Source organism: Scophthalmus maximus, chromosome 3 (assembly GCF_022379125.1).
Source record: "Scophthalmus maximus strain ysfricsl-2021 chromosome 3, ASM2237912v1, whole genome shotgun sequence".
Lineage (NCBI taxonomy): Eukaryota > Metazoa > Chordata > Actinopteri > Pleuronectiformes > Scophthalmidae > Scophthalmus > Scophthalmus maximus.
Genome location: NC_061517.1, coordinates 28,334,381 through 28,358,014, shown reverse-complemented (window position 1 = coordinate 28,358,014; position 23,634 = coordinate 28,334,381). Strand labels below are relative to the sequence as shown.

The 23,634-nt window shown below is 44.0% G+C and overlaps 3 protein-coding genes across 3 annotated transcripts; all 3 read right to left on the bottom strand.

The window, feature by feature from the left end:
* Window positions 1-358: 358 nt before the first annotated feature.
* LOC118316819 lies at window positions 359-5,519 on the bottom strand. The gene is made up of 3 exons (XM_035645039.2): window positions 5,363-5,519; window positions 2,642-3,166; window positions 359-949 (listed from the first exon to the last, which is right to left on the bottom strand). Exons 2-3 carry the CDS (start codon window positions 3,161-3,163, stop codon window positions 524-526), a joined length of 948 nt encoding a protein of 315 aa, XP_035500932.1. The 5' UTR covers window positions 3,164-3,166; window positions 5,363-5,519; the 3' UTR covers window positions 359-523.
* A 610-nt stretch (window positions 5,520-6,129) lies between these two features.
* lrif1 (ligand dependent nuclear receptor interacting factor 1) lies at window positions 6,130-12,689 on the bottom strand. Its single transcript, XM_035645040.2, has 3 exons — window positions 12,168-12,689; window positions 9,038-10,604; window positions 6,130-8,240 (listed from the first exon to the last, which is right to left on the bottom strand). Exons 1-3 carry the CDS (start codon window positions 12,203-12,205, stop codon window positions 7,398-7,400), a joined length of 2,448 nt encoding a protein of 815 aa, XP_035500933.2. The 5' UTR covers window positions 12,206-12,689; the 3' UTR covers window positions 6,130-7,397.
* A 537-nt stretch (window positions 12,690-13,226) lies between these two features.
* On the bottom strand, window positions 13,227-22,840 carry LOC118317087 (renin binding protein). The gene is made up of 11 exons (XM_035645536.2): window positions 22,684-22,840; window positions 21,150-21,255; window positions 20,976-21,051; window positions 20,815-20,890; window positions 20,246-20,424; window positions 19,530-19,757; window positions 18,677-18,758; window positions 18,386-18,561; window positions 18,128-18,259; window positions 16,921-17,008; window positions 13,227-15,748 (listed from the first exon to the last, which is right to left on the bottom strand). Exons 2-11 carry the CDS (start codon window positions 21,248-21,250, stop codon window positions 15,675-15,677), a joined length of 1,212 nt encoding a protein of 403 aa, XP_035501429.2. The 5' UTR covers window positions 21,251-21,255; window positions 22,684-22,840; the 3' UTR covers window positions 13,227-15,674.
* Between the last annotated feature and the right edge of the window lie 794 nt (window positions 22,841-23,634).

Sequence of the window (23,634 nt, the reverse complement as noted above, 5' to 3'; positions counted from 1 at the left end):
AAAAAATGTTTTGTCTTTGCGAACCAACCACGGTCAGTAGAAGAGATGCTTAATCGTCAGTAAATATTAATATGGTTTGTTTTGGGAGAGAAATAGTTGTAACTTGTGCTGTGCATTAAAACTGAGCAGCGCGGCGCTGCGGTGGTTAGTGGTCAGGTGCTCCATCTTCCTCCCACGGTCTCAACACACGCAGCTGATGTATGTGTGAACGTGAGCGTGGTCGCTGGTTCGTCTGTACATTTCTGCTGTTTGTAGTCGCTCCTGTCTGTACCGTCAGCTGCGTGGCCCTGAGAAACCTGAACTATGAAACATGTTTGTGTGGTGAAAATGAGCTTCAGTGAACACTAGACACTTTATCCTTGGTGAAAATAGGGTTTATTAAAGAACTGGTTCACGAATAATCAGATTACAGTAATGATGCCGGGGGGGGGTCGCCGTCAACCAACAAGTTGTCAGGTAACCCGTGAGTTGGATTTTTGTGGACTTGAAGCCTCATCAGCGCTGTTTGAGTCGGACGGAGCAGTTACTGTGAGGAAGGCAGGCAGTTGAGAGCAGCTTCCTGCTGTTTGAGTCTGGCCTTCATCTGAGTGATCCTCTCCTGGTTTACCAACTCATCAAAGTCACACTCCTTCACCAGGGATGTGGAGGCACAGGCTGCACCCAGAGGCACTGTGGCACCGCGCTGACTGGTGACCTCCGTTTCGTTGCTGTCCAGGCGCTGCATCTCACATTCACCGCTGTCTTCGGTGTCTTCCGGTGCCCAGGCCGGCCCAGGGGCTGCAGCTTCCTCCGCCGCCTGCGGCTGCGGGCCTCCCCTGTGACGGGGGCCGTCCACCTCCAGCACCTCGTCAGAGGACAGAGGGGCCGAGCGTGCAGCCCTGGACGAGGACGCTTCCCTCGCCTCACCTTTGGCGTGTTTCTTCTTGTGCCTGTTGTCCTTTAGCAGCACCTGGAGGACACACAAGGTAGAATCACATAAGGCTGATGGTTATAGTAAAGAAACATGATGGACAGAAAATCCATAATCCACAACAGAGACTCACGACAGCAGGTACAACCTCATTTTCAATCAACAAGAAAAAGTCAAAAAGCCAAACATTCCTTTTCTTGTTTGGGGCAGTTTTTCAAATCATCAATAATCCATCAAGAAAACTAGTGGTCAGTGCAGCTGCAGCCCTCAATGTGCACAGCTGGTTTGACGCTTTACCGTCTGCATAGTTTGTTCTTTTTTATATCACTAGAATGAGATTAGGGCTGCAACTAACCATTATTTTTCATAATCGATTGATCCGTCGATTTTTTTCTCGATTAATCGATCAGTTGTCTGGTCCATAAAATGTCGTTGAATTGTGAAAAATGTCGATTGTGTTTCCCCAAACCCCCAAGATGATTTTTTGTTTTGTCCACACACCAAAGATATTCAGTTCACTGTCACAGAGGAGCAAAGAAAGAAGATATTCACATTTAAGAAGCTGAAATCAGAGAAATTTTGACTCTTTTTTCTCTCCATAAAAACTACTAATCGTTTATCAAAATATTTGGCGATAAATTTAGAAATTGATTACTAATCGATGAACTGTTGCAGCTCCAAAGGTGATAGTTAGGAGTTAGTAACAGTGACAGATGTCAAATGGTCCACCAACAACCAGTGTAGGAAATGAAATGATAGTACGTACAGGTATTACAGCCCCTCGACTGGGCCGTAGACTCCTACAGATTCACACCAATATGTTTTTGTTTTAAAACTTTTGTCTGGTGTCCACACTTCTTCTTTTTTAAACTCTGGGGTTGTGTTTTATTCTGGACGGACAGAACGATGATGCAGATGATGAAATCTTCCCGATTGGTTCTTATGACCTGACTACAGGTGGTGGATTCAAATGGGTAACGAAAATGTTAAACAAATCCCTGCCGTTTCTTTTCATCATTGCCGTTTTGCAGTATTTTCTACAGCTAAGAAACCAAGGGTGCGGTCGAAGTATTTGATCGGCAGCCATGAAAAGGGCTGTTCAGGAGAGTCAATGCTTCCTTTCCTATCACCTTTAGCATAGGGTACATTTCACCTTTCTACGCTAAAGGAAAGGAGAAATAGACGCCCCACAATTCATTGCGGCCGCAATATTTAATGTGACTAGCAATGCACAAACGATTCAATCTGAAGTAGAAGAAGAAGAAGAGTATGACTTTGACCGAGGAGATATCACCATGTAAGTTACTGTTATATATGAATAATAACATGTGATGATGTCACACGGTGGTAAAACACTTAAACATGTTGATGGAGCCGCTGAGGTTTTTATAGTTCATCTTCAAAAATGTGTAGTTTCACCACGACAGACGCATCAACAAAATCCGCCGTTGCGTGATGACGTAGTTTAGTGCACGTCGATTCGGATTCTCTTTCCCTAAGTCCTATCAGTTGTCCTTTACACCTTTCCTTGACCTCATGACGTTTTCCACCGAGGTCAAGGAATAGTAGAGAGGAAAAGACAATCTGCTTCCTGTTTACACACACATGCACATGTTTTCAGGTGTGTTAGTATGGACGGAGATCATTTCCTTTTTAGAATGACAACATTATATTAAGCAATACTTGTCAAAAGACCGGTCATGTGTTTCCTGCTGTGAAGTGTCACGTTACCTTCTTCTGTCTCTTCGACGACGATGAGGGAGTAGAGGAACCGGGCGTCTCTGGTTGAATCTGACTTGACTTCCTGATGGACAGGTAAATGCATCCTTTGTAGACCACAATGCCAGTTCCGTAAGTCTGCGGCGGCGAACCCTGGGGCAACGCGGACGCATGAGACCGGCGCGTTGCGCTGGGCTTTATGTCCCTCAGCACGTCGTAAGCGACGCTGTTGGAGGAGACAAAAGACATCCGGAGGGGCCCCGGCGCAGCCTGGAACACTCTGCTCAGGCGCAGAGACAGATTCTCCTTGGTGGTCCTTCCCGTGTGGGGGGCCAGTTTCTGCCCTTTCCTCCGTATAACTGCCGGACTGATCCATATGCCCTCTGGGGAGCTCGCCAGCGTCTTGGAGCCCTCAGAGTCACAGGCGGAGAGGCCCATTCTTTTGAGCACTGAGGCTGGTAAGCTCCACAGAGGGATGCATTTGACCTCAGCCTCCACTGGGATGTAGATTTCCAGTCTGTCGGGGGAATCCATGCTCTGTGGACACAAACAACAGGTAGCTTCAAAACTCAGACATTTTTATTATAGAGCCGGTTGATGCTGTGCCATGTGTGAGTGAGCCGAGTGAATAGAAACGGTGATTTAAATGCACTTGGAGTGATTAAGATCTTGTTTACCGTATAATGTCACGAGTTCGGTTTGGAAAATGAAATTTGGGAATGGTGACTTGGCCTTTCATTTCTTATACTTTCATACTGCATTAGCTGGTTAAACTCACTGCATTATTTCACGAGTATAGATCTGCAGCACGAGTTCTGACAGGAACTAGAAGAAGAGATCATATTTCTCTGCATTGACTTCCTGTAAAATTCTGAATACACCTACAAAGCCCTTAATAATCAGGCTCCATCATATCTTACAAAGCTCATACTTCCATGTAATCTATTATTAAAATATCCTAGTTTGCTTCAGTATATAGCTCTTCTCTTGCACTTTCAGTGCTTGTTTTTTTAATCTAATTTGCTTTATCCTCCCTTATTTTTCTACTTTTTATTGACTACGTTATGCACCAGTCACCAAAGCTAATTCCTTGTATGTGAGAACCTACTTGGCAATAAACATGATTCTGATTGCGACATAGATTTATATAATCTGTTGTTGACTACAACAACTTTTATTTTGAAATGTAGCACTCGGGTCCAGTGGTGTTTGTTTGGTGTTATTTTGGCTCAAAGAAGTGATTACGGCTTTGATTAATAAATATTCAGAGCCATTTTGTCAGTGAAACTGATGAAGACTTCCTGCATGAAGAGTTGAGCGTAATGAAGTAAAGGGACAGGTTCAGCAGGTTGCCAGCCTGACGACGGACACGGCACAGAGGCACGGCTGAGCAGGAGGAGGATAATAACAGTGAACAGATGACAACGGGGAACTAGTCGTATGCCCGGTGGGTATCAAACATAGATTGCAACCTGTAATGTGTCAAATGACCAGCAGGGGTTAGCCAAAGTATAAATAGTATTTTACATTTGAAATGTATTTAATCTGGGGGAGCCAGTTGGAATGGGCCTGATGTACAGTTGCTATGGTTACATTACGACTGGGGTGTCGGGTGTAACTGCAGTGTTTCCCCTACATGCACCACCGCTACTGGATTATAAATATTTATAATTTTTTTAATGAGAGGAGATTGGGCTCCGCCTTGTCTAAGGGTGGGAACAGAAACCCAGTATCAAACGGGCCCCGGGGCTAAATTACGAATCTGTGAAATATTTAGTGAAAGTGAAAGTAAACTCTACTTCTGCTGGTCCCAGTCAGAGACAACAGCTGCACCTAAAGTCCAGCACTCTGTCTGTACATGTTGAGTTGTGTGATTTAATTCCTCTGACAGGCTTCATGTTAGTCCATCACTCAACACAACATCATGTACTTTTCTATTAATAATTGTTTCAAAATAGTGCTGTTCAGTATTCATCAATTTACTGAGTGCAGTGCTAGACACAACACATTTGTCCATTACATTTTATTCTCACTTTGTCTCATTTTTTTCTACTCAAAAGGAACTAGAACCGATACTGAGTACTGTTAAAGTACCGGATTGATACGCGCGCTTCGCCTCCGCTGCATCCTCCCCCATCGTCAGGGAAACACTGTGTACTGTGTGGCTCGTGAGTCATCCTCAGCAGAATGTTGCTCGTCATGTTTTCTATAATATATATGAATTATTTTTACTGGAAGAGATGCAAACACGTACAAAAAAATGAAGATTCAGGTGCAAACAACATATATATATATATATATATATATATATATATATAAATATTTGGATGTGTGACGTGTTGCATTGGGATGTGATCAGTAGAAGGGCTTGTGTGGCATTCGTCCTGTTTTTGGTTGGGTCTTAATTTTCCCTCCAGCATGTGCGGGAAGCCAGGACTTTGACTCCATGTTCTTGTAAATCAATTCAATTCAATTTCAATTTTATTTGTATAGCGCCATATCACAACATACATTGTCTCGAGGCACTTTACATAGTGAGGTCAATATTACAATATTAAACCTATGCTGTTCATGAGATAGGAGGGACTTTCCCACCCCAGCCTTGGCATTGAACGCCTCCTCTCCTTCCTGAATGAAGGGACATGCGCGGACACGGTGTGTCGGGGGTTCCGGGTGTTAACACGAACATGTCATCCACACCCGGGTCGTGTCTCTAACATCTGCGGCTCTTACCTCGACGGACCCGCCGCGCGTCCACTCCACTGCTGCGTCGTCTTCCTTCTGCTCCTGCCTTGTGTCTTCTTCGTGTGTTAATTGGCGGTTGGCAAACCAGCTCGTGTGGTGCACTGCGCCACCCACTGGACTGCTGACATCATGCAGGGGTAAAAAAAAAATATTACAATACAATATTAGAATATTTAAATGATTGTTCAGTCAATATATCTGCCTTCTTATCTTCCTCATCCCCCACATGAGGAGGAACCCAAAGGAAGACGTCCACTAGTTGTTTATTCTCAGTATCACATTAGAAATGTCGTCTCATGTGGAAGAGAAATCCAGCGCCTGTGGATCCCGTCTCCAGTTCTTCGGAACAATCTGTAAATATCACCTCATGTGGGTGTATTGTAGTGTAGTTTTGTTTAACGATCCACTTTGGTACCTCATATCTGTGGCTCAATGAATTATCAGAGCGTAATTCAGCATAGGCCTCCATTTGGACAAACACCCCGACTCATTTCATCAAACTACCAAACTTCCTGACGAGGACTTTAGCCACACCACAAACTGTGCAGTCTATGATGTTATTGTTACTCTTAAATCAGCGCAGATTATCATTTATTGTTATGATAGGCACAAGCCAGGGGGTGTCTAATGAAATTTGGTCGGTTCTTTGACGATCACAGAGGAACGACACAGAGGCAAAGGGAAGGAAGATACAACTCTATTATTCAGATCCGTTACCTCTGCATGTATGACAAGGAAATCAAATCACACCTGGCTGTCGATCCACTGCATTTAACGATAAACAAGTGGGAAAAGAGTTTGAACTTTTATTTTCAAAAGGACGGGTCGGAAAACAATACCCCCCAGCAACTTTTCCTTAGAAACTCGAAACAATAGCTTTACAAAAATCGTGCTTTTCTTAAATGTGTTGATTGGAAACAGTGATACAACTGAACTGAACATCGCCTTTCTCAGGCTGCAACGCTAAAAAACATAATTAACAAGGCGTCTCCATCCGACAAATGTATAATCATTTCCACTGTCTGCAAGCACAGTATTTCCCAGCGTGCCATTATATTTAATAAACCCCTTTTAAGCCAAATGCTAGAATATAAAATATGAATCTGTTAGCACATTGAAAGTGCTTTGTTCAGGAGGAAGTCAGTGGTCCTGTGTACTTCTCCTGTAGCCTACTGACGAGTCATCATTCTTTCTGTCCTGACCTCACAACCACTACTGCATGTGCGATATAATCATCTTAACTAAAGGGCCACTTGATAGTTTTTTCAGTGTTTTTTATCTGCACAATCTTTAAATTGAAATGTTTTCAATGCACTACTGGACACATTTTGGTGCTACAGGTTAGTCAGGTGACAGCAGTGATGGAGGTACAGTATGAGTCGCAGTGGTTGGGAGGATTGTTTCACTTTTGTGCCACGGACACATTCAACAAACTTCACATTTTCAAAGGCAGAAGCTTGTGGCCTCAGTCACATTTTTGTTTTAGCACTCGTTGACACTGCGTCTGTTTCCCATGCAGCCCCGCTGAACAGCTCCTCTCCTGCTGCCTCTGAAGCCACTTCTACTCTCGACATTTCTGAGGTTACCTGACAAAACATTATCAGAAAGAAAGTGCATGAGCGCTCTGTCCTATGAGGACGAGACACCCCACAAGGTTTCATGCTACAATAAACAAAATGTCAGAACAGGAGAACAAAGTGAGTGCTGGGCCTGCTGCACCGCAGTGTGTGTGTAGGAGCATCAACTGTATCAACTCTATATGCTCTGCAGTTTTTTTTGGTAAACATTTAAAGTAGTGATTATTAAGAACGAGAAAATGATAACAAGAACAAAAAAAAACCACTGTTGAACATTTGCGAGGCCGATGACGTTAAACAGGTGGACGTTATGAAAAGGGAAAGTTGACAAATTGACTTTAGTTGAACTGTGATGACGTTCATGACATCAGTATCAAAAGAGTTGTAAAAGTAAAACTGGTAATATATTAAAAATAATGTCAAAAATAACTAAAATTATTATCGTGTCATATGTGAGACTTTTCCATAAGTTCTAAAGTTGCCTCCTTCTCTTTCAGAAGCTCTTTCAGTCTCGTGATTGGTCTGTCTCTCTGTAGCTTGTCACCGTCCTCGGATGCTGTGGACAATCCGCCACCAGCCGGACACACTTTCCTAGCAGCCTTTGTCCGTGTCCCTCTCCTACTCGTGCGCTCTGTCCGGCACGTCCACCTCTCTGGCTCCTCCCACCTGGAGCTGGATTTTACCCCAGGCTGCAGGTTACCGGGGACGCAGCATGGACACGTGGTGCGTTTCCTCATCCTTCCCATTCGTCTCCTGTTTGTATTCAGATCCGCACACTGAGTCGGACTCTGGGCCGCTGCGTCCTCCGCCTCGTCCGCACTGAGGAAATCCTCATCTATTGGTTCTACGTAGCCAATCACAGGCGTGTTCTCGACATCGGATGAAGCTCCCTTGAGTGAACTTTGACCCGAAAGGCACTTGGGGAGAGGTTTTGTGTTCAGTTTGAAAAGGGCATATTTGAGAGGTGTGACGTCCGTGTGGGCAGCTTCTGTCGACGCTTCCTGTTCAGTCTGTACTTTCACTCTTTTGACACTGATGGAACTACTGCAGGCGTCGACTTCTCTTTCCTTCGACCCGTTCGCCGGTTCCCGATCATCCTCTGCGGAGCTTGTGGACTCTCTCATCAGAAGCCGCGCAGAGACGTGCCCCGCTGACGCTTCGTCAATCCTCTGCAGACAAATCCTCACATCAGCCGTGATCCCGAATGTCTGCCTCAGCTGCGGGTCGGCCACGTCACCGGGCCGCGGCGCCGGTGGAGATGTGCCGCGTGGCTCAGGGTGTGGAGAACCCTGCGAGTGCGAAAACATAAAAATACAGAGAATACGTGAAGATGCACTGATACAGTGTATGTTCAAGGAACAATGAAGGGGCACACTCATGGTTGGCATAAACCGATGACCTCCCCATTATCACTTTTTAAATATTTATTTCATAAAAACTTTGTTTGCAATGGTACAGCTGAAGTGTGCCCCCCAACTCCATTATGTGTTGACCCCGCCTCTACCGAAGGTAAATCCACAGGGCTCATTGTTATGCAATGATGTCAAAGGGACCTCGGACACGCTCTTCGTTCAGGAATATGCATCTTCAGTGAAAAGAGCCATTACCCCTCCCACCACCAACTCTTGGTCACAAAACAATAGGACATACATTTTATAGATTTGAAGATTAGTTGTATACAACAATGAAGCAGATAAAAGCAACATTTTTACGATTTCTTTTCTGGTAAATTTGCGACTTTAATGTCAAGAAAATTGTGTTTTTTCTGCGAAATATGACCCCTCCCCCAGCTCCGTATTATAGATTTCTTCCTACAAAGATTTTTTTGGGCGGGCACACAGAAGCGACAGCTAACGGACAGTGAGGAAATATTAGCAGATTTTAACAAAACGTGTATTTGCTTACTGCCCCTTTAATGGTCTGAAGATGTCACCTTGAAATTTCAGAATCTGGGACGGGCAGTTTTCTCCAATTTATGATCATTTATAAATTAACTCAAGATACTGCCCTAATACCCTGTTAAATCCCTTTCTGTCAAAAACACTGAAGTAATCCCAAAGCAATGAAGCGACTGCCGTGGCTTCACCTCCCGTTTGAGAGAGCATGCCGCGCTGCTGCCGCTGCCGTCGGAGCTGCTGCGATCTGCTGGACTTCCAGCCGCTGCCTCCACTCCCGTTCCCTCCGCCTGCCGGCTCACGGTATCCCGCAGACTCTCCACGTCTGAGCCCTCGGTGTCACGCACGGCCGTCCCCTCTGAGCCACAAACACGTGGGACATTGTCAACCGCATCGGGTCTTCTTCCTGTAAGGGCGGAGCCTTCATCCTCGCCCTCGTCGTCAGCTCTCTCTTCCGTCACACTGTCCGAGCTGCTCGTGCTCGTGCCCGTCCCGTCTCTCCTCTCCTCTTGTGTCGCTTGTGTTTTCACGCTCGAGTCCCGTGACGCCGCGGCCTCAGATGTGGGTGGAATATAAGACACGAATATGACATTGTCGTCATCCTGATGAGAGCTGGCCGATAAACGTACTGCCGCTTCATGTTGCGACGAGTCATCCCAAGCATCATCGTCACAGAGGTCGATCACCTCGTCCGGCTCGTCCTGAATGATGATGCTGGTGTCCTGCTGTGTCGGAGCTGTGTCGGGCCCCACGCGTTTAGCTGTTTCATTGGATTTTGTTGCCGTCGCGGGCGAGTCGCTTTGTCTATTTGTAGGCGGTAGACTGCATTTTTTGCCCACAAAAAAGACCTTCCCGTTGCACATGATCAAGGCATTGTCCTGTCCTTGTCCACTTTTGCCCCGATTTGACTCGGAGACGTCACAGCGCAGGCCGCCATTTTCTTTCCCTGCCACAGTGTGAAGACCGTGTGAAGTAGCAGGATTCAGACTTCCAGCGGTCGAGCTGTCCTCTTCTTCAATCACCCACTTTATGGGGCTGTTTGGCCTTTGTGAAGCCTTCGGAATCAGTTTCAGACGTGCCTTTGTCCCGGTTGATGTGGCGGGTCCACCTGGAGTCCGAGTCGCTGACTTAGAAAGCGCTCTATGTGAGTGAAGTGCAGAGTCACATTGTGGAGCAGCGCCTTGATTCACGGTAGTGACCGGTGACACGTAGACCGCGTTGGGCGCACCTGATCCCGCGGCGGAGTCGGATGATGAATTAAAAATCTGTTTCTTGATACCCGCAGGGAGCGCAGATGCTGGCACCGTTCTGACTTGTGCGTTAGCGGGAATTTGGAGGTAATGTCCTCTGGGGAGTGCTGGAGATTTCACCGTCACTGGAAGCTGACATGGAACTCTGATCGACTTCCCGCAGTCTGTTGCAGGTGTTGCGGTCATTGGCACTTGGGACATTAAACTTGCAGTTTGTTGCTGTGTTGGATGCTTATTGTGTGAACTACTAGGATCCATTGCTACTGGACTAGGCGAAACATTCTCAAAGGTCACCTGCTTCATCTTCTTCTGTCGAGTCACAGCTGTGTTTCTCCGAACTGGTGCCGGGGGAGTATTTACAGCCGTCTGTGGAACAGAATCCAATCGAGGTTTGCTTATTTGATAATGGACAAATTCCCCGTTGAGCAGTTGAACAGGAATCAGCTTCATGATGTTCTTTCCATCCGCTGCAACCGCAGGCATCGCCTGGTAGAACACACCGGTCCCACTGAGAGAGAGAAAGACAACAGAGCACAGACACACGTCAGTCGCCGCACAGATCAGAGGGAAAAACACCTTTTTTAAAGCTTGCACTTTTGTCTAAAGCAGTGAAATTTTGTCTGATGTGCGTTGGATTCCAAAACAATGAAGGCTTGGATCTCCACACTGCTCCGGTAGTTCTCTAATGTTGGGGAATTTGCCGTTTCTCTGCCACTCTGAGGAGTGAAGTATAGGTGTAAATAATGACATCATTGAGCTGCACCAGGTTCCACGTCTTGGTGTTGTTCATGCCATGTACTCCCCCAAATGTAAACCTGTAAATTTCAATCATTCATCAACATTGTAGTTCGTGGGATGTATTCTTACAATCCTCAATGCTAAATATGCTCTAGTTACCAAGGATACAAGGGATAAAGCAGGCATCTCTACCAGGGCCCCCGGGTCACTATTATTAGTCGTCATTGACCCCCTCAGCATTTACCCGCTCGCTCGACCACCGGCTCAAGAGGAGGAAGCTGAAGCTGAAAGTGTGTGTTCTGCACTAAACCTCGACCACGTGACGCTCTAATGACTGACTGATTCTCTCTGTCGTCAAGGGGTTGATTCGGACAGATGAGCATGATAGTAGAATTTAAAAAGCGCGACTCTGGTCCACAACAAACCCACCCTCTGGGAGACTGTCCTAACGTAATCTTTGAGTCTGTTTCAGCGATTTGTGGCACGACACCTCTGTACCAAGGATTTTTTTTTATTATTGGTGAGGTTGAGTCTGTCTGAATCCTTTCCACTGTCCAGACCATCCTGCAACATACCACACTAGGGATGCACCAATCCGATATCAGTAACGGATATCGGCCGATATAGACATGTAGATATGTCGGGTATCTGTGACAGTGGGGCCGATCCATTGAACCGATCTATTCACTTCAATTCTGTGTGAGAGGCTCATTACGTCATGCTCACTTAGAATGTAGATGCCCGTTCATTCTGAAAGTTTAACTTGACTTGTGATTTATCTTTTATATTTCTCAGCTTCAGAGGCTACATTTTTATATTGGACTAGAAAACGTTTACGAAGAACTTCGATTTCTGTTTACGATATTTTGTTCAAGTTGCAGTCTGGAGCATTATTTAATAAATGATAGAGTCAATTCATATTTGTGTGGATTTGTTACATTTAGTTGCACCAAAGCATTAATACGTAAGTCAAACCGGATGCAGCTTCGTGCAAAGGAATGCCCCCAGTCCATTCCATACAGTGGGGCGTACACTTCATTAATTTAACACTGGTATCACCAGATATCAAAATCCCAGGTATCGGATCGGTATCGGAGCTGGAAAGAGGTGGATCGCTGCATCCCTTAACCAAACTAACTTCCTCTCTGTGCACATAACACCTGGTCTCCTAGTCTGCTCTGTGAAGAAGTGAAATACTCGATCAGAACACTGGGGTGTCGTCCTCCATGCTGGGCTGCACAGAGGATCGGACACTTGTTAGATCGGGCTGTCTCACGGATGTGATGAAAACCAGGGACTAGTATTAAAAACATGAACTGGATCCCCACTGTACCTGTGGACCGTCTCCATGTCTTTACTTGTCGGATACATGGCTCGGGAACACACGTCGCACTGGACTCATTCTGTCCCCGGGAGGTGGATGGAGCTTCGCGCTAACGTCCGCGGACGGTGAGAGTCGACCTGTCGGAGAGCGCTCGTCATTCTCCTCGATGTCTCCGTCCGCACGGTGCAACGTGACGACGTGTGTCCATTTCTCCGACGGAACAATACTCACTCCGTCGACGCTAATACACTTCGAATACTTCACCTCTCGGCTTCCGTTTCTGTCTCGCGTTTCTTACATCTAACTTCCGGTTTGTATTCAACATAGCACGGCTACTATGCGTCGCTGTCGGTGTCCTGCTCCATTTCATGACGCCAAACGAAACGCGTGAGATTCTGTGACCGAGGGGGTTTCTGTTGCGCCTGTTACGGAATCATCTCTGAAAATAAAGACACGGGGACCGCAGTCGGAACCGAACCAGCGTGAGCCAAGACGGAACAACACTTTGTTTTTCACCGTCAACACAACCAGGCATCCGCTCTCTTCTTCCGCTCTGCCCTTCACAATAAAAGTCCAACTTCATAAACAGGGGCGCAGCACCAAATTCTGGGCCCTATACATAAGTAGTCTCTGTGGGGCCCACGCAGCTATGATGTTTATTAATTTATGATACTATGTGTTCTTATAGTAACAAGTTAGCTAGGTTACAGCTAGCTAGCAATAACAGCTGTGTCGATCTCAGCTAGGTAGCTACTAGCTAGCTGGTGTAGTAGGAGTTTGATTATAGCTAGCAACATTTTTTTTGAAAGAAATTAATAAAGAAATTAATTCAGCCAATTTTTAAATTTATGTTATGGCACTAATTACTTAGAAAACACTAATTACAAACTAAAAAACACTTCAATTCCAGGCTTTCCAGGGCCCCCCCCACCCTTGAGCCCTGGGTGGTCTGTCCCCTTTCTCCCCCCAGTGCTACGCCCGTGAACATAAATAAAACACCTTACAATTCTGTCGTCAAACCCTGGAGCATTTGAAAGCTCCTTTCTCCCAACATCCACTGAAACGTTACACTTTAAAAAAAATATTTTATTGAAATATGTACAGTATATACAAGCCAATCATGGCATCATTCATTTAGAAAATAACAAAGTATATAGTATTTGCCAAGGGGAACTACCTTCTGATATCTTGTCTACAAAGGTAACTGAGTTACAAATTTGCACTGAAATGTATTAAAACATGAAACACAATCAAGATCAATAAGGAAAGATGGAAATTATCAATAAAAAATAGATTTAAAAAAAACTAATATACAAGGGGAAATACATTATAATTTCACTGAGTTAGTGGGAAATCCTTTACTTTTTCCCCCTTCAATCAATTTCTTAGATTTAAAATACAACTTAAATTTGTTTAAGAAGATTATAAATTTAAGGGAAGAATTTTGTAATCTATTCTTGTGGATGAAACATTTATGATTTTCAATATCAAACCAAATGTCATATTACCTCGACAAGGGGAAGCAGGAAACAATGTATTACAATTTAAAGAAATATATGGTCTGTAGTTTTCAATATAATTTCCACAAAAACAAAACATATTATCATCAATATTAAAATCCAATGTTCAGCAGGGTAGATGTTGTAAACAGTTTGAAGTGTGTTTCTTTCATTTTGGGTGGTATAAGGAATGTTAGGTACGTCGTTCTTGATTTAGTTATTAACTCTTTTCAAATTCAAATTCAAATTTGTGAAGAATGTTGTTTTTGTTTTGTCTTTCAGTGAATAATTATTACATTTCCTGTCCATGCTTGAAAGCCCTTGAAAGCCAGGCGCGGCTCAACAGGTTAGAAATACATAATATTTTTTGACAGGAACACAAATTGTTGGGGTAATTCCTTTTTTTAAGGAAATGTCTGATTTTGGAGGGTTGAATCTGTATTTAGTGGAGATTTGTTCATAATCTAATAAATTACCACTACCATCCATTAAGTCAGATATTGACCATATATTTCTCTAAAAACAATCTTTATAAAATAAAGACTTATTCTGGTATAGTATATAACTGTTATTTCAGAGTACAGTAGTATGGGGTGAGTATACATATATATAATTTTCCAATATAATAAAAGTTGTTTGTGGAACTCTGATAATGATACAGGTAGTTTATCAATATTGAAATCTGTGATAAGAAGAAATGTAAAGCCACCCATTTTATTGAATTCATTTTTTTGGAATACAACACCAAAAATAGTTACTATGTTTTATCCACGATTTTAGCAAATTTATTTCGAAGGTTCCATTTAGGCATTTAAATCAATACCCTTTAGACCTCCATCCTCCATTTCTCCAACCCCAAAACTTTTTTTATTTAATGCGATTTTGTGTCACCAAATGAAGTTGAAATGAATTTGGTTAAAAGATTTGATCAGTTCATTAGGAACGGCATGAGAGTAGGCTGGGTAAATACACCTTGATAAACTTTCCAACTTCGTTCAGTCAAGTTCCTTTAAATTGCACATACACATACACATTTCATGCGTCAGGCGTCAACTCAATGTACTTGACAATTAAAGGCAAAAAACATACATTTGTTCTTTGTATGCAGTGAATTTATTATACACACAGTCCTGCCAAAGTGGTAGGCTCTTTAGATTGTACATTTAATCATTATCTGTAATATTTCAATGCACAATTCATTTACTGGCCTGTAAATCTACAAATGCCACGCATGTCACTAGCAGTAAGAGATTGTAGCTTTCATTTTTCTTTGACATTCACCATTAGAATAGAAGATTTATTGGTACAATATTGAATATGGACTGTAAATGGAATGAAGTATATAACGAGCTTTTCTAGTCTTATCCACCACTCAGAGCACTCTCACAGTACAAGTCACATTCACACATTCATACAGTGCTGATATTTACCGCACTATTTCTGTCAAATGTATACGAATGTATTGCAGAGGCACTTCGGGGTTAAGTGTCTTGCCCGAGGACACGTTGGCATGCTGACGGGGGGAAGCCCACCGTCTGGTTTGTGGACGACCCCTCTACCTAGTATATGTTATAATGAACGGGAAGTGTGTCCTCCTACGGTCCACAGACATGCAGCCAGCTGAAACTGCATATACTATAGATGTTAGTGTACAATGTGACTATTAGCCCTGATGCAGGACCGACACATCAGTAAGGCACGTGCACCTGGGACATTGTAGCCACTGAGCAGCTCAAAACATTAAGTTTGTTAACAGTGCAAGCTCACTGGGTGGCAGGATCCTCTTCAGCAACTTACAAGGACAAAGTCAGACGTCAGGTGGGAACCTTTAATGGAATCTTAACCTCAAACGGCCTCTGGTGCCACAACATTAAGGATGAAATTATACAGGTACGTTTACAGAAATGCATTTTTGAGAATTATCGCAAATTTGTTTACTATCGCTACTACGGTTTGATTCAGTGGACCGACCCAGAGATCAGATTCAGTCCCGTTATTGTAAAATTCACGTCGGCGTTCAGTCCCTCTTGGCCAGCAGATCGTCCAGCATGCGCTCGCACATGTAGAGGCAGCGAGGAACGTGGAAGAACCCTGCAGAGGAGAAGATGACAGCCGTTTGTCTGACACCTTCAGGGGCCCACACGGCTTTAGGTTCCCTGTGTAGCTGTTTTAATGCTGTTTCCTAAGATACCGTGACAACACTCTACCCGCCAATAACGTGTGTCCAGGTGTCGGGACGTACAGCTGCATACTTGAACGAAGCTATAAGAAGCCTTCAGCGTCCCCAGAGGGAGCAGTGTGACATTTGATAAATGAGTGATGCCACACGTGTCACTGTCAGTTGGGACTACAAGTTTAAAACTCCAGCATCGGCAGCAGGTTAATGGAGGGATTAGTGACTACTACAAGAAAATCATTTTAAAAATGTACCTGGAATTTGCAGGACGGTTACCGAACTGCTCCACTGTGGTCACACTGGGTTGTGCAGTCAGACTAAATTAGCCACAGATTTTGTCGTCAATGTTTTTCATAAAATGAAAATCGGATTCGCTGCGTTACTGTTGCCACTGTGTGTGGCTTATATATAAATTTGAATATTTACTTCTCTGGTGTTATTTCTTCATACCTTAAACTTTGCATGTTCAGGGGTCTGTTGAGCAGCAACACAATCTGTGGACCGGCGCTCACAACTTTCAGATCGCTCTGTAATTAAGCTCTAAAGTATTGTGGTGCTTTTTTGTTTTGAAGACATATTTGATAAAGGGGAAGTGATTCTCTAACTGTTGCTGCCATGAAAGAGATCAGCACCTTCCGCACCCAAGAAGTCCTGCGGCCCGATTATTTAAAAAAATCTAATTATGTAAATTACCTGAAGGGCAAGGGAAGGGCAAAGCCTTTCCTATCTCACGTTACCCACCCTATGGACTACAGGATTTTACGGTCAATGGTAATATTGTAGTGGTGGCCGCAGACAAATCAATGTCTTCGAAACACTGAGAAGAGTAAAATAATTTCATGATAAAACTGTAGCAGGTCAGAGAATGTCAGCTGAGTAGGCGGTCCTTCAACGTGGTCCAGGACCACTTCCGTCCCACCTCCGAACGTGGTCTAAGTGATCGGATCTAACATGCATCTGGACAGGGCCTAAAGAGTCTAATGGAAAGTCTTGGCTCTTCACACAGAGCTCGAACTCGACAGGACTTCTCTGTGGCCGGCGACAAAATTGGAATTGGGTCGACTCTATTCTGAAAAGATGCTCTTACCTTTAAAGGGGCCTCCTTTAAAATCCAGTGCCACTTTCCCTTCTTGGGTCAGATATCCAAACCACTCACCGCTCTTAGCATCAGAAAACTGCAAAAACAAAAGAATCATGCACCCGTGCAGTATATAAGAACTGCAGTGCATTCAAATACACATATCTATGCATTTAGGATATTCACAAAAATCTTCATTGAATGATTTCAATTACTTAATTTATGATCTTTGAAAGTTACGTCCCTTATGCCGAAGTGGCGATGGCACACCCTCCCAGCAATTCCGTGCAGCTATGTGGTGATTGCTCAGTTTGGTGTCGGTCTGCGTACAGAACCGATGGCACCGACGTCATTTAGGCCTTTCCCACTGAACAAAGGGACCCTGAACTACGGAAGAGTATTAGGGCCAGGCATAAGAACAAAAAAATCTGGACATTTTGACTTTATTCTCGATATAGTTTTTCAACTTTATTCTCGACGTTTCCACTTATTTCTCGAAATGTTTAAAAATAAATAGTAATCCTCCCCCTTATATTTTCTCTGATGCCTAGCCCTAATAATCTTCCGTACTGAAATGACAGTGAGGCCATCGTCACATGATCTGCACTTCCACCGTACCAAACTTTGACCCCTCAGGAGATTCATTTATCTAGTATTGTGACTTCTTGACATAACCACATTTTTATGTGTACAGATTTAAATATGAGATACAATATTTATACTGTATGTATTATATATACTTCTCCAGAGTTTTCAAGCCGCTAAAACGGAGACCTTTGAAAACGCTGCTGGCTCCGGTTTCAGTTTGAAAACTCTGCGGTTGGACTTTTGGAAATGATGAGATAACATCACATTGTCTTCCTGATTGGTTCTCGTCAGTCACCATTCGACTACAAAGCGTCGTTATCGCGGCAAAAGTTCCTCCTTTGTCGTCAGTCCAAGAAGAAGAAATCCCTGCTTAACTCTTCACCGCTGCTCTTCCTTGTTCTGTAACTAACCACCCAACTGCAGTACAGACTTCCTGTTTATTCAAGTGTACGTGAATATGCACTGTCAAATGTGTTCGTTTGGAAAGAGATTTTTTTTGATACGAGCTGAAACATTTGTTTCATTTTAAAAAGGCATTCGATTCTCATATAAGGAAAAAGAAAAAGTGCACTTCCCAAACTGTTGAACTGCACATTTGTGCCTTGTGGGCACCGCAGTGTACACTCACGTGGCTGCAGGTGTATTCATAGACCTGACAGAATCGCTCCAGCAGCTCTGGCTTCTTGCTGTGGCTGTAGGCCATCAGGAAGGCAATGAGAGCCTCACAGTGAGGCCACCACAGCTTCATGCTCCACTCCAACTGGTCGGACACACACACGCAAACACAGTGAGCGGCCAAATGCAAACACTATGTAGAATTACATGCTAAATGTAAAAGCACCCCCTGTCCCCACTATCATGTGTTTACTGGAGATGAGCGATTCACCTGTGTGGGGCAGTAACCTTCCACATCCAGGAAATAGAAGAGGCCCCCGTGCTCCTTATCCCAGCCACACTGATAAGGCAGCTCCACGAACTTGTTGACGGCAGTCGTCCGCAGCTCCTCGTCCCCCCACTCGGCACTGTACTGGAGCAGGAACCAGCCGGCTTCCAGGGCATGGCCTGGGTCCACATGGGGTATGCATGTGGGGAAGGCCGAAGGAAGGGGAAATGTTGAGGTACTAGGCAACCAAACGGATGGACCTTTGCTCACTCATGCGCTCTCTGCCGTGTTTACCTGGGTTCTGCAGTCGGCCCTGGCAACCCGGCAGCTCTGCTCCCTCCACTGACACGTTCTCTAATATAGCTGTGCCGTCTCTCTGTGCCGAGTCACCGCAGACGGAAAAAAACATTACAACAAGTTAATTCGACTAAAAAATAAAAACTAAAAAAGCACTGTAATTATATCAATAATTCTGCAATGCACCATATGGCAGCCGTACAACAAAGCCTTGCTTGGTGTGTCGTGTGTTTGACTAAACTGGGTGTTATTTATTTATGTACAGTGTTAATAAAGTGTAATATTCCTTAAGACTATTGCCACATTTGACTGTGTGACACAGCATCAAGTGGTCGAGTGACATAATACTGGTGAAAATCAGCAGATTAGATCAGTTGCTAAGGCTTTCAAAGATGTATTCCACTGTAGTGTTCTTGCCACATAGTTTGGCAAGAAAACTACAGTTTAGTTGCCACGGCTATCGCATTACCGCGGCTACGCCGTGTCACTAGGCCTGTCACGATGATTACGTCATCGACTTATCGTTCGATACATGAATAAGAACTCAATGATTTTCATTGACCTCAATAACAGCCATTGTGTCTACATGCGTGTTTGCTGACGTGAGAATACATGTCGACAACAGTCTCGCTGTGTCTGTTCTCGTCATATGATAAATGAATCACTGGTTTGGTTTATAAAATGTCTGAAAATAGGGATTTCTTACTATTTTGAGCCATGTGTGAATGTGTGAATGTAAGTGAACTGACCTAACTGACCTGAATCACTTCGCTTCATGAAGCAGAGTCACAAATTGCCTACTTGTAATCATAGAACGCTGGCAGGTCATTTTGAAGTCATGTTTCCATACCTGGATGTGCTGTAGAATCTGCTGTACACACCAGCTGCCCAGCTCCCTGTACTTCTGGACCACCTCAGGACCCCGGCCTTCGGTGAGCTGCTGCACCAGACACAGCAGCATCATGGGAACCGCCATGCTGTTGGTGGGAACGTCTCCGGGATGCTGTGGCCGGTCCAGACCCGACGAGTCCACCCGAACCCAATAGATCAACTGCTCCATCATCTGTTCGGCCTCCAGCTGGGAACACAGCAGAACAGGGGGCGTCCCATCAGAGTTTATCAATAATCAATGTTATTGGTCAAAATGCTATGGCTGATGGGTGTATGCATATTAGGGCAAAACATTTTTGCTCTTATTGCTATTTGGATAGAGTCATTTGAAGGGGGTGGTCATTATACGGCATGCTTAAACACAAGAGCTGCTCTATTGTCGACACGCTATCTATTCCAAGCCGAATGCGGCAATTTCAAACAGCAGAAGAGTTTTATTAAGGATTCCATTCTTTTTCCATCAAAAAAAAACCCCTTCACAAACGCCTGGATTCAAAAGCAACAATTCACCCAATACGATTCCAACTGGTGCACCTGTGTGATGAATTAGAAATGACTACGTACCAATGTGAGTAGTGGCGTCATGTAACATCTTTGTCTCTGAGAAAGCATCTCAGCTTCCCATCCACAAATCTCAAACCAGAAACCTGATCGTAGAGTGTTTTTGAATCCCACCTGCATGTCCTCGTCACCGGTGACCCTGCTCAGCTCGTCCATGGCCATGACGTAGAAGCACTCGCTGAATATGGTCCTCTGAACTTTGACCACTTTACCGTCTTTCGATAAGCAGAAGGCACATTTCCACTGACCAACGGCGGCAGACACGCGGGCAAACCTTCGGAGGAACGCACCCCCTACGAGGCAAAGACAACAGTAGTTTATGATCAAACACGGAGGCAGTCATCATGAAGGCATTCACAGAAATGAATTAATAACACTGATGACTTGGTCTGCCTGTTAAACACAAAATACCAAAGATGTCATCTTCTGTCTCGAGGCCTCTCTCAATAGAACAATCACAAAAGATGGAGGTTTTTGTTCAAAAACAAAAAATCTGTATACCTCCGACACCTCTGATGAGCAGAGCTGCCACTGACGTTTGCTCATTGTTTGTTTCTGTGATTACTTAAGATCCAGACCTCCAACTTAAATCCTTCATCTGGTTGACAGTTGAGACATTTTAAAGGGTTAGTTGGTCTGTGTTCTTTACTGAACCTGATTTGGACATGCTCTTTTCAACGCACCAGCTACTGCTGCTTCAAGAATTTCCGGCCTGCGGAAGCGATCCATGGTTCGGTACAGGCGGCAGTACATCCACACCTGTGAGAGAAACCGCAAGTGATCCGTCACAGAACCGACCACGATCGCTCGTATTCACCCCGCCGGTGTCCGTACGGACGCTCACCTGTCTGCCCTGCAGCCAGACGTACTTCAGCTCATCGTAGACCTCCCCGTCCCTTCCGATGCACGTGAAGAAGCCCCTGAAACAGAAAGTGGAGACCGACGTTCCCCATGAGGATACAGACTGTCCACAGACTGAAGTTGACAGACAATATTTTCATTCCATCTTTACAAGTACCCGTGTACAGTGTCGTGAGAATATTTGAGCCAGAAATCCACGACGTTATCCAGTTCTGTGCGGATCCACTCTCGACTCGCCTCCAGCTTCACCACAGACATCGTCCCTGTCGGGGAGGAACAGGGAAACCAGTTGGAGGTCTCCAAGAAACTACAAGACCCTGGTGGAGAACTATGACCTGGCTGAACGACAACCAGTTGGAATAAATACTTAAAGAGAAATATTGAGACATTAAATGAGTGCGAAAGCTCCAATAGAATAGCTTCACTTCAATAGATCATGTTCAGAAGATGTTGTGCTATGGATTGTGTATGGAAGTTCTTTTTTTGCTTCATCTGCATTATTACATAGATGTAGGTAGACCAAGTATTTGGCAAAGGATGAGTACATGTTCTGGAAGTTACTGATCCCGTCCTCAGAAACACCAAGACAATCACTGCACTGAGTGTCAAAGGACACATTTTATAACTCCACTTACTACATATCTGTAAAAATCATTGAGCGTTATGGCGCTGGCGGCTGAAGGGATGATGCTACCCTGGGTTGCAGGCTTGAATTTGGATGAAGAAGCTGTTTTTGCCTATTAACAAATGTTTATGTACTGTATTGAGTCTTGCACTTTTGGGTAACATCTTCATGGTTGAACGCACTTAATGTTTATTTATTTAGTTCCGGTATATTTCACATAGTATACAGTATTTCCTTTCTATTGCACATTTTCAATTTCTTTAGCTTTTCTATACCGTGTGGTTTTGCCTAACTCTTACTTTTGCACTATTTAGAATTTTTTCATTGTTTATATTACTTATCTTATTTATATTTTAAATAAGATAAGTAATATTGCACCGTGGGTCCGAGATAAACGGTTTTTCAATTCTCTGTATGTCTGGAACAATGTTGCAGGAATTGACAATAAAGTTGACTAAATTGACTTGAATGTAAGTCGCTTTGGACAAAAGCATCTGCTCAATGTAATGTAATGTATAATGAAGAGCAGGAAAATTAAGGCTAGTTAATGTGTAATTTAGGGATGAAACGGTTATAAAATTTTAATGATCATTAAAACCGCGGTAGATTGCAACGGTAAATACAGTCCAGCGCTCCAGATATAAATTCAATAACCTAGAAGTTTGAGCATATGTTGGCGTTCACATAAGTGTTGTCATCTCTGCACAAAATGGATCATTTTCAAGAAAAAGAAAAAAGAACGATGAACCGTTCTTTTGAAAGATTTAGCTCTTTTTGAACATTTTCATCCTCATATTGTTCAAAAATACCGCGATAATAAACCGCGATAGCTCCGATCTTCAGAACCGTGATGTCACGTGCTCCGACCGTGACGTCAGCGGAACGATCGCGCGGAAGGAAAAAAAAGGTCGAATTTTTTCAGGAAGTATAGAAAGTTATGGAAAGGTCCACACAGGTCTGCTCAGTGTGTCTGAGCTCCAACCTGTGGAACCAGACCGACACGAACACGACGTCCGTCACGTGTTGTTGATAATCAACAGCTGATCGGTTCAACAGCTGATCTCACCTGCGGGTCTGCGGGGTCCTCGGGCAGCAGCGGTGATCAGGACCTGCTTCCGACCTGCTGCAGTCCGTCTCTCTGTCTGTCCGTCTCTCTGTCTGTCCGTCTCTCTGTCTGTCTGTCTGTGTGCGTGTGTGTGTGTGTGTGCGTGAGTGTGTTTGTCTTCAGCTCGGGTCACATGACCAGTGATCTGCTCCGGCTCCGAAGAGGAAGTGGCCTCAGGGAACCAAACACTGATCCACTGTCACAAGGCACAAAATGGAGATCAGGTCCGAAAATGAGAGATCTTTTATTCTCACCCAGCAAAAGAAACTTTTATATAGATAGATATTTATCTCGAGCCATCAACAACAACCACAAAAAATCTGATTAAAAACCACAAAGATAAAACCACAAAGAGATAAATCACTCAGATTCCACCAAAGAACAAACCAGGACCTGCCCCAACTTTATAATATCATATTACCACAAAAAACAAAACAAATATATGTGTATATATACTGCATGAATACATGCAGGTCATACAACAACATATGTTGTTGTACTGCCATCACATATAGCAGAAAAACTGAAAACATTTAGTCAATAATTTAGGGTGAATTTGTATCAACACCAAAACCCAGATCACGAGGGAACGTCAGGGTCAATTGAGCAGAAAGAGGCCGCACACATCAACATGACTGCGCTCACTTCTGTTTGCCATAAGTTGTTTTTCTATCAGTAGACAGACAACCAAAACTGCACAACATGTCTATTCCCTCACAACAGCAATAGTTCTGCTTCTCACCCACACTCAACGTACGTGTGTGTGTGTGTGTGTGTGTGTTCTGGAGATGGTCCTGAACTAGTCTGCACTAGATCTAATGACGTTCCTGTGGGTTGTTTATTATTAAGCTGAGTCTGAAGTCACCGCTTTCAGCCAATCAGCATCTTCAGCGGGAAATGCAAACCAAATTT

Bases quoted from the DNA above. Each gene is read 5' to 3' on its own strand.
- lrif1 (XM_035645040.2), bottom strand. From the start codon at position 12,205: ATGTATCCGACAAGTAAAGACATGGAGACGGTCCACAG. The intron at 10,605-12,167 runs GTACAGTGGGGA...TCTCTCTCTCAG, and splicing joins GACATGGAGACGGTCCACAG to TGGGACCGGTGTGTTCTACC. The intron at 8,241-9,037 runs GTGAAGCCACGG...TCGCACTCGCAG, and splicing joins CATGCTCTCTCAAACGGGAG to GGTTCTCCACACCCTGAGCC.
- LOC118316819 (XM_035645039.2), bottom strand. From the start codon at position 3,163: ATGGATTCCCCCGACAGACTGGAAATCTACATCCCAGTGGAGGCTGAG. The intron at 950-2,641 runs GTAACGTGACAC...TGTGTCCTCCAG, and splicing joins CGTCGAAGAGACAGAAGAAG to GTGCTGCTAAAGGACAACAG.
- LOC118317087 (XM_035645536.2), bottom strand. From the start codon at position 21,250: ATGTCTGTGGTGAAGCTGGAGGCGAGTCGAGAGTGGATCCGCACAGAA. The intron at 18,759-19,529 runs GTATGGAAACAT...GACTCGGCACAG, and splicing joins AGATTCTACAGCACATCCAG to AGAGACGGCACAGCTATATT. The intron at 15,749-16,920 runs GTAAGAGCATCT...TCTCCTCTGCAG, and splicing joins TAAAGGAGGCCCCTTTAAAG to GGTTCTTCCACGTTCCTCGC.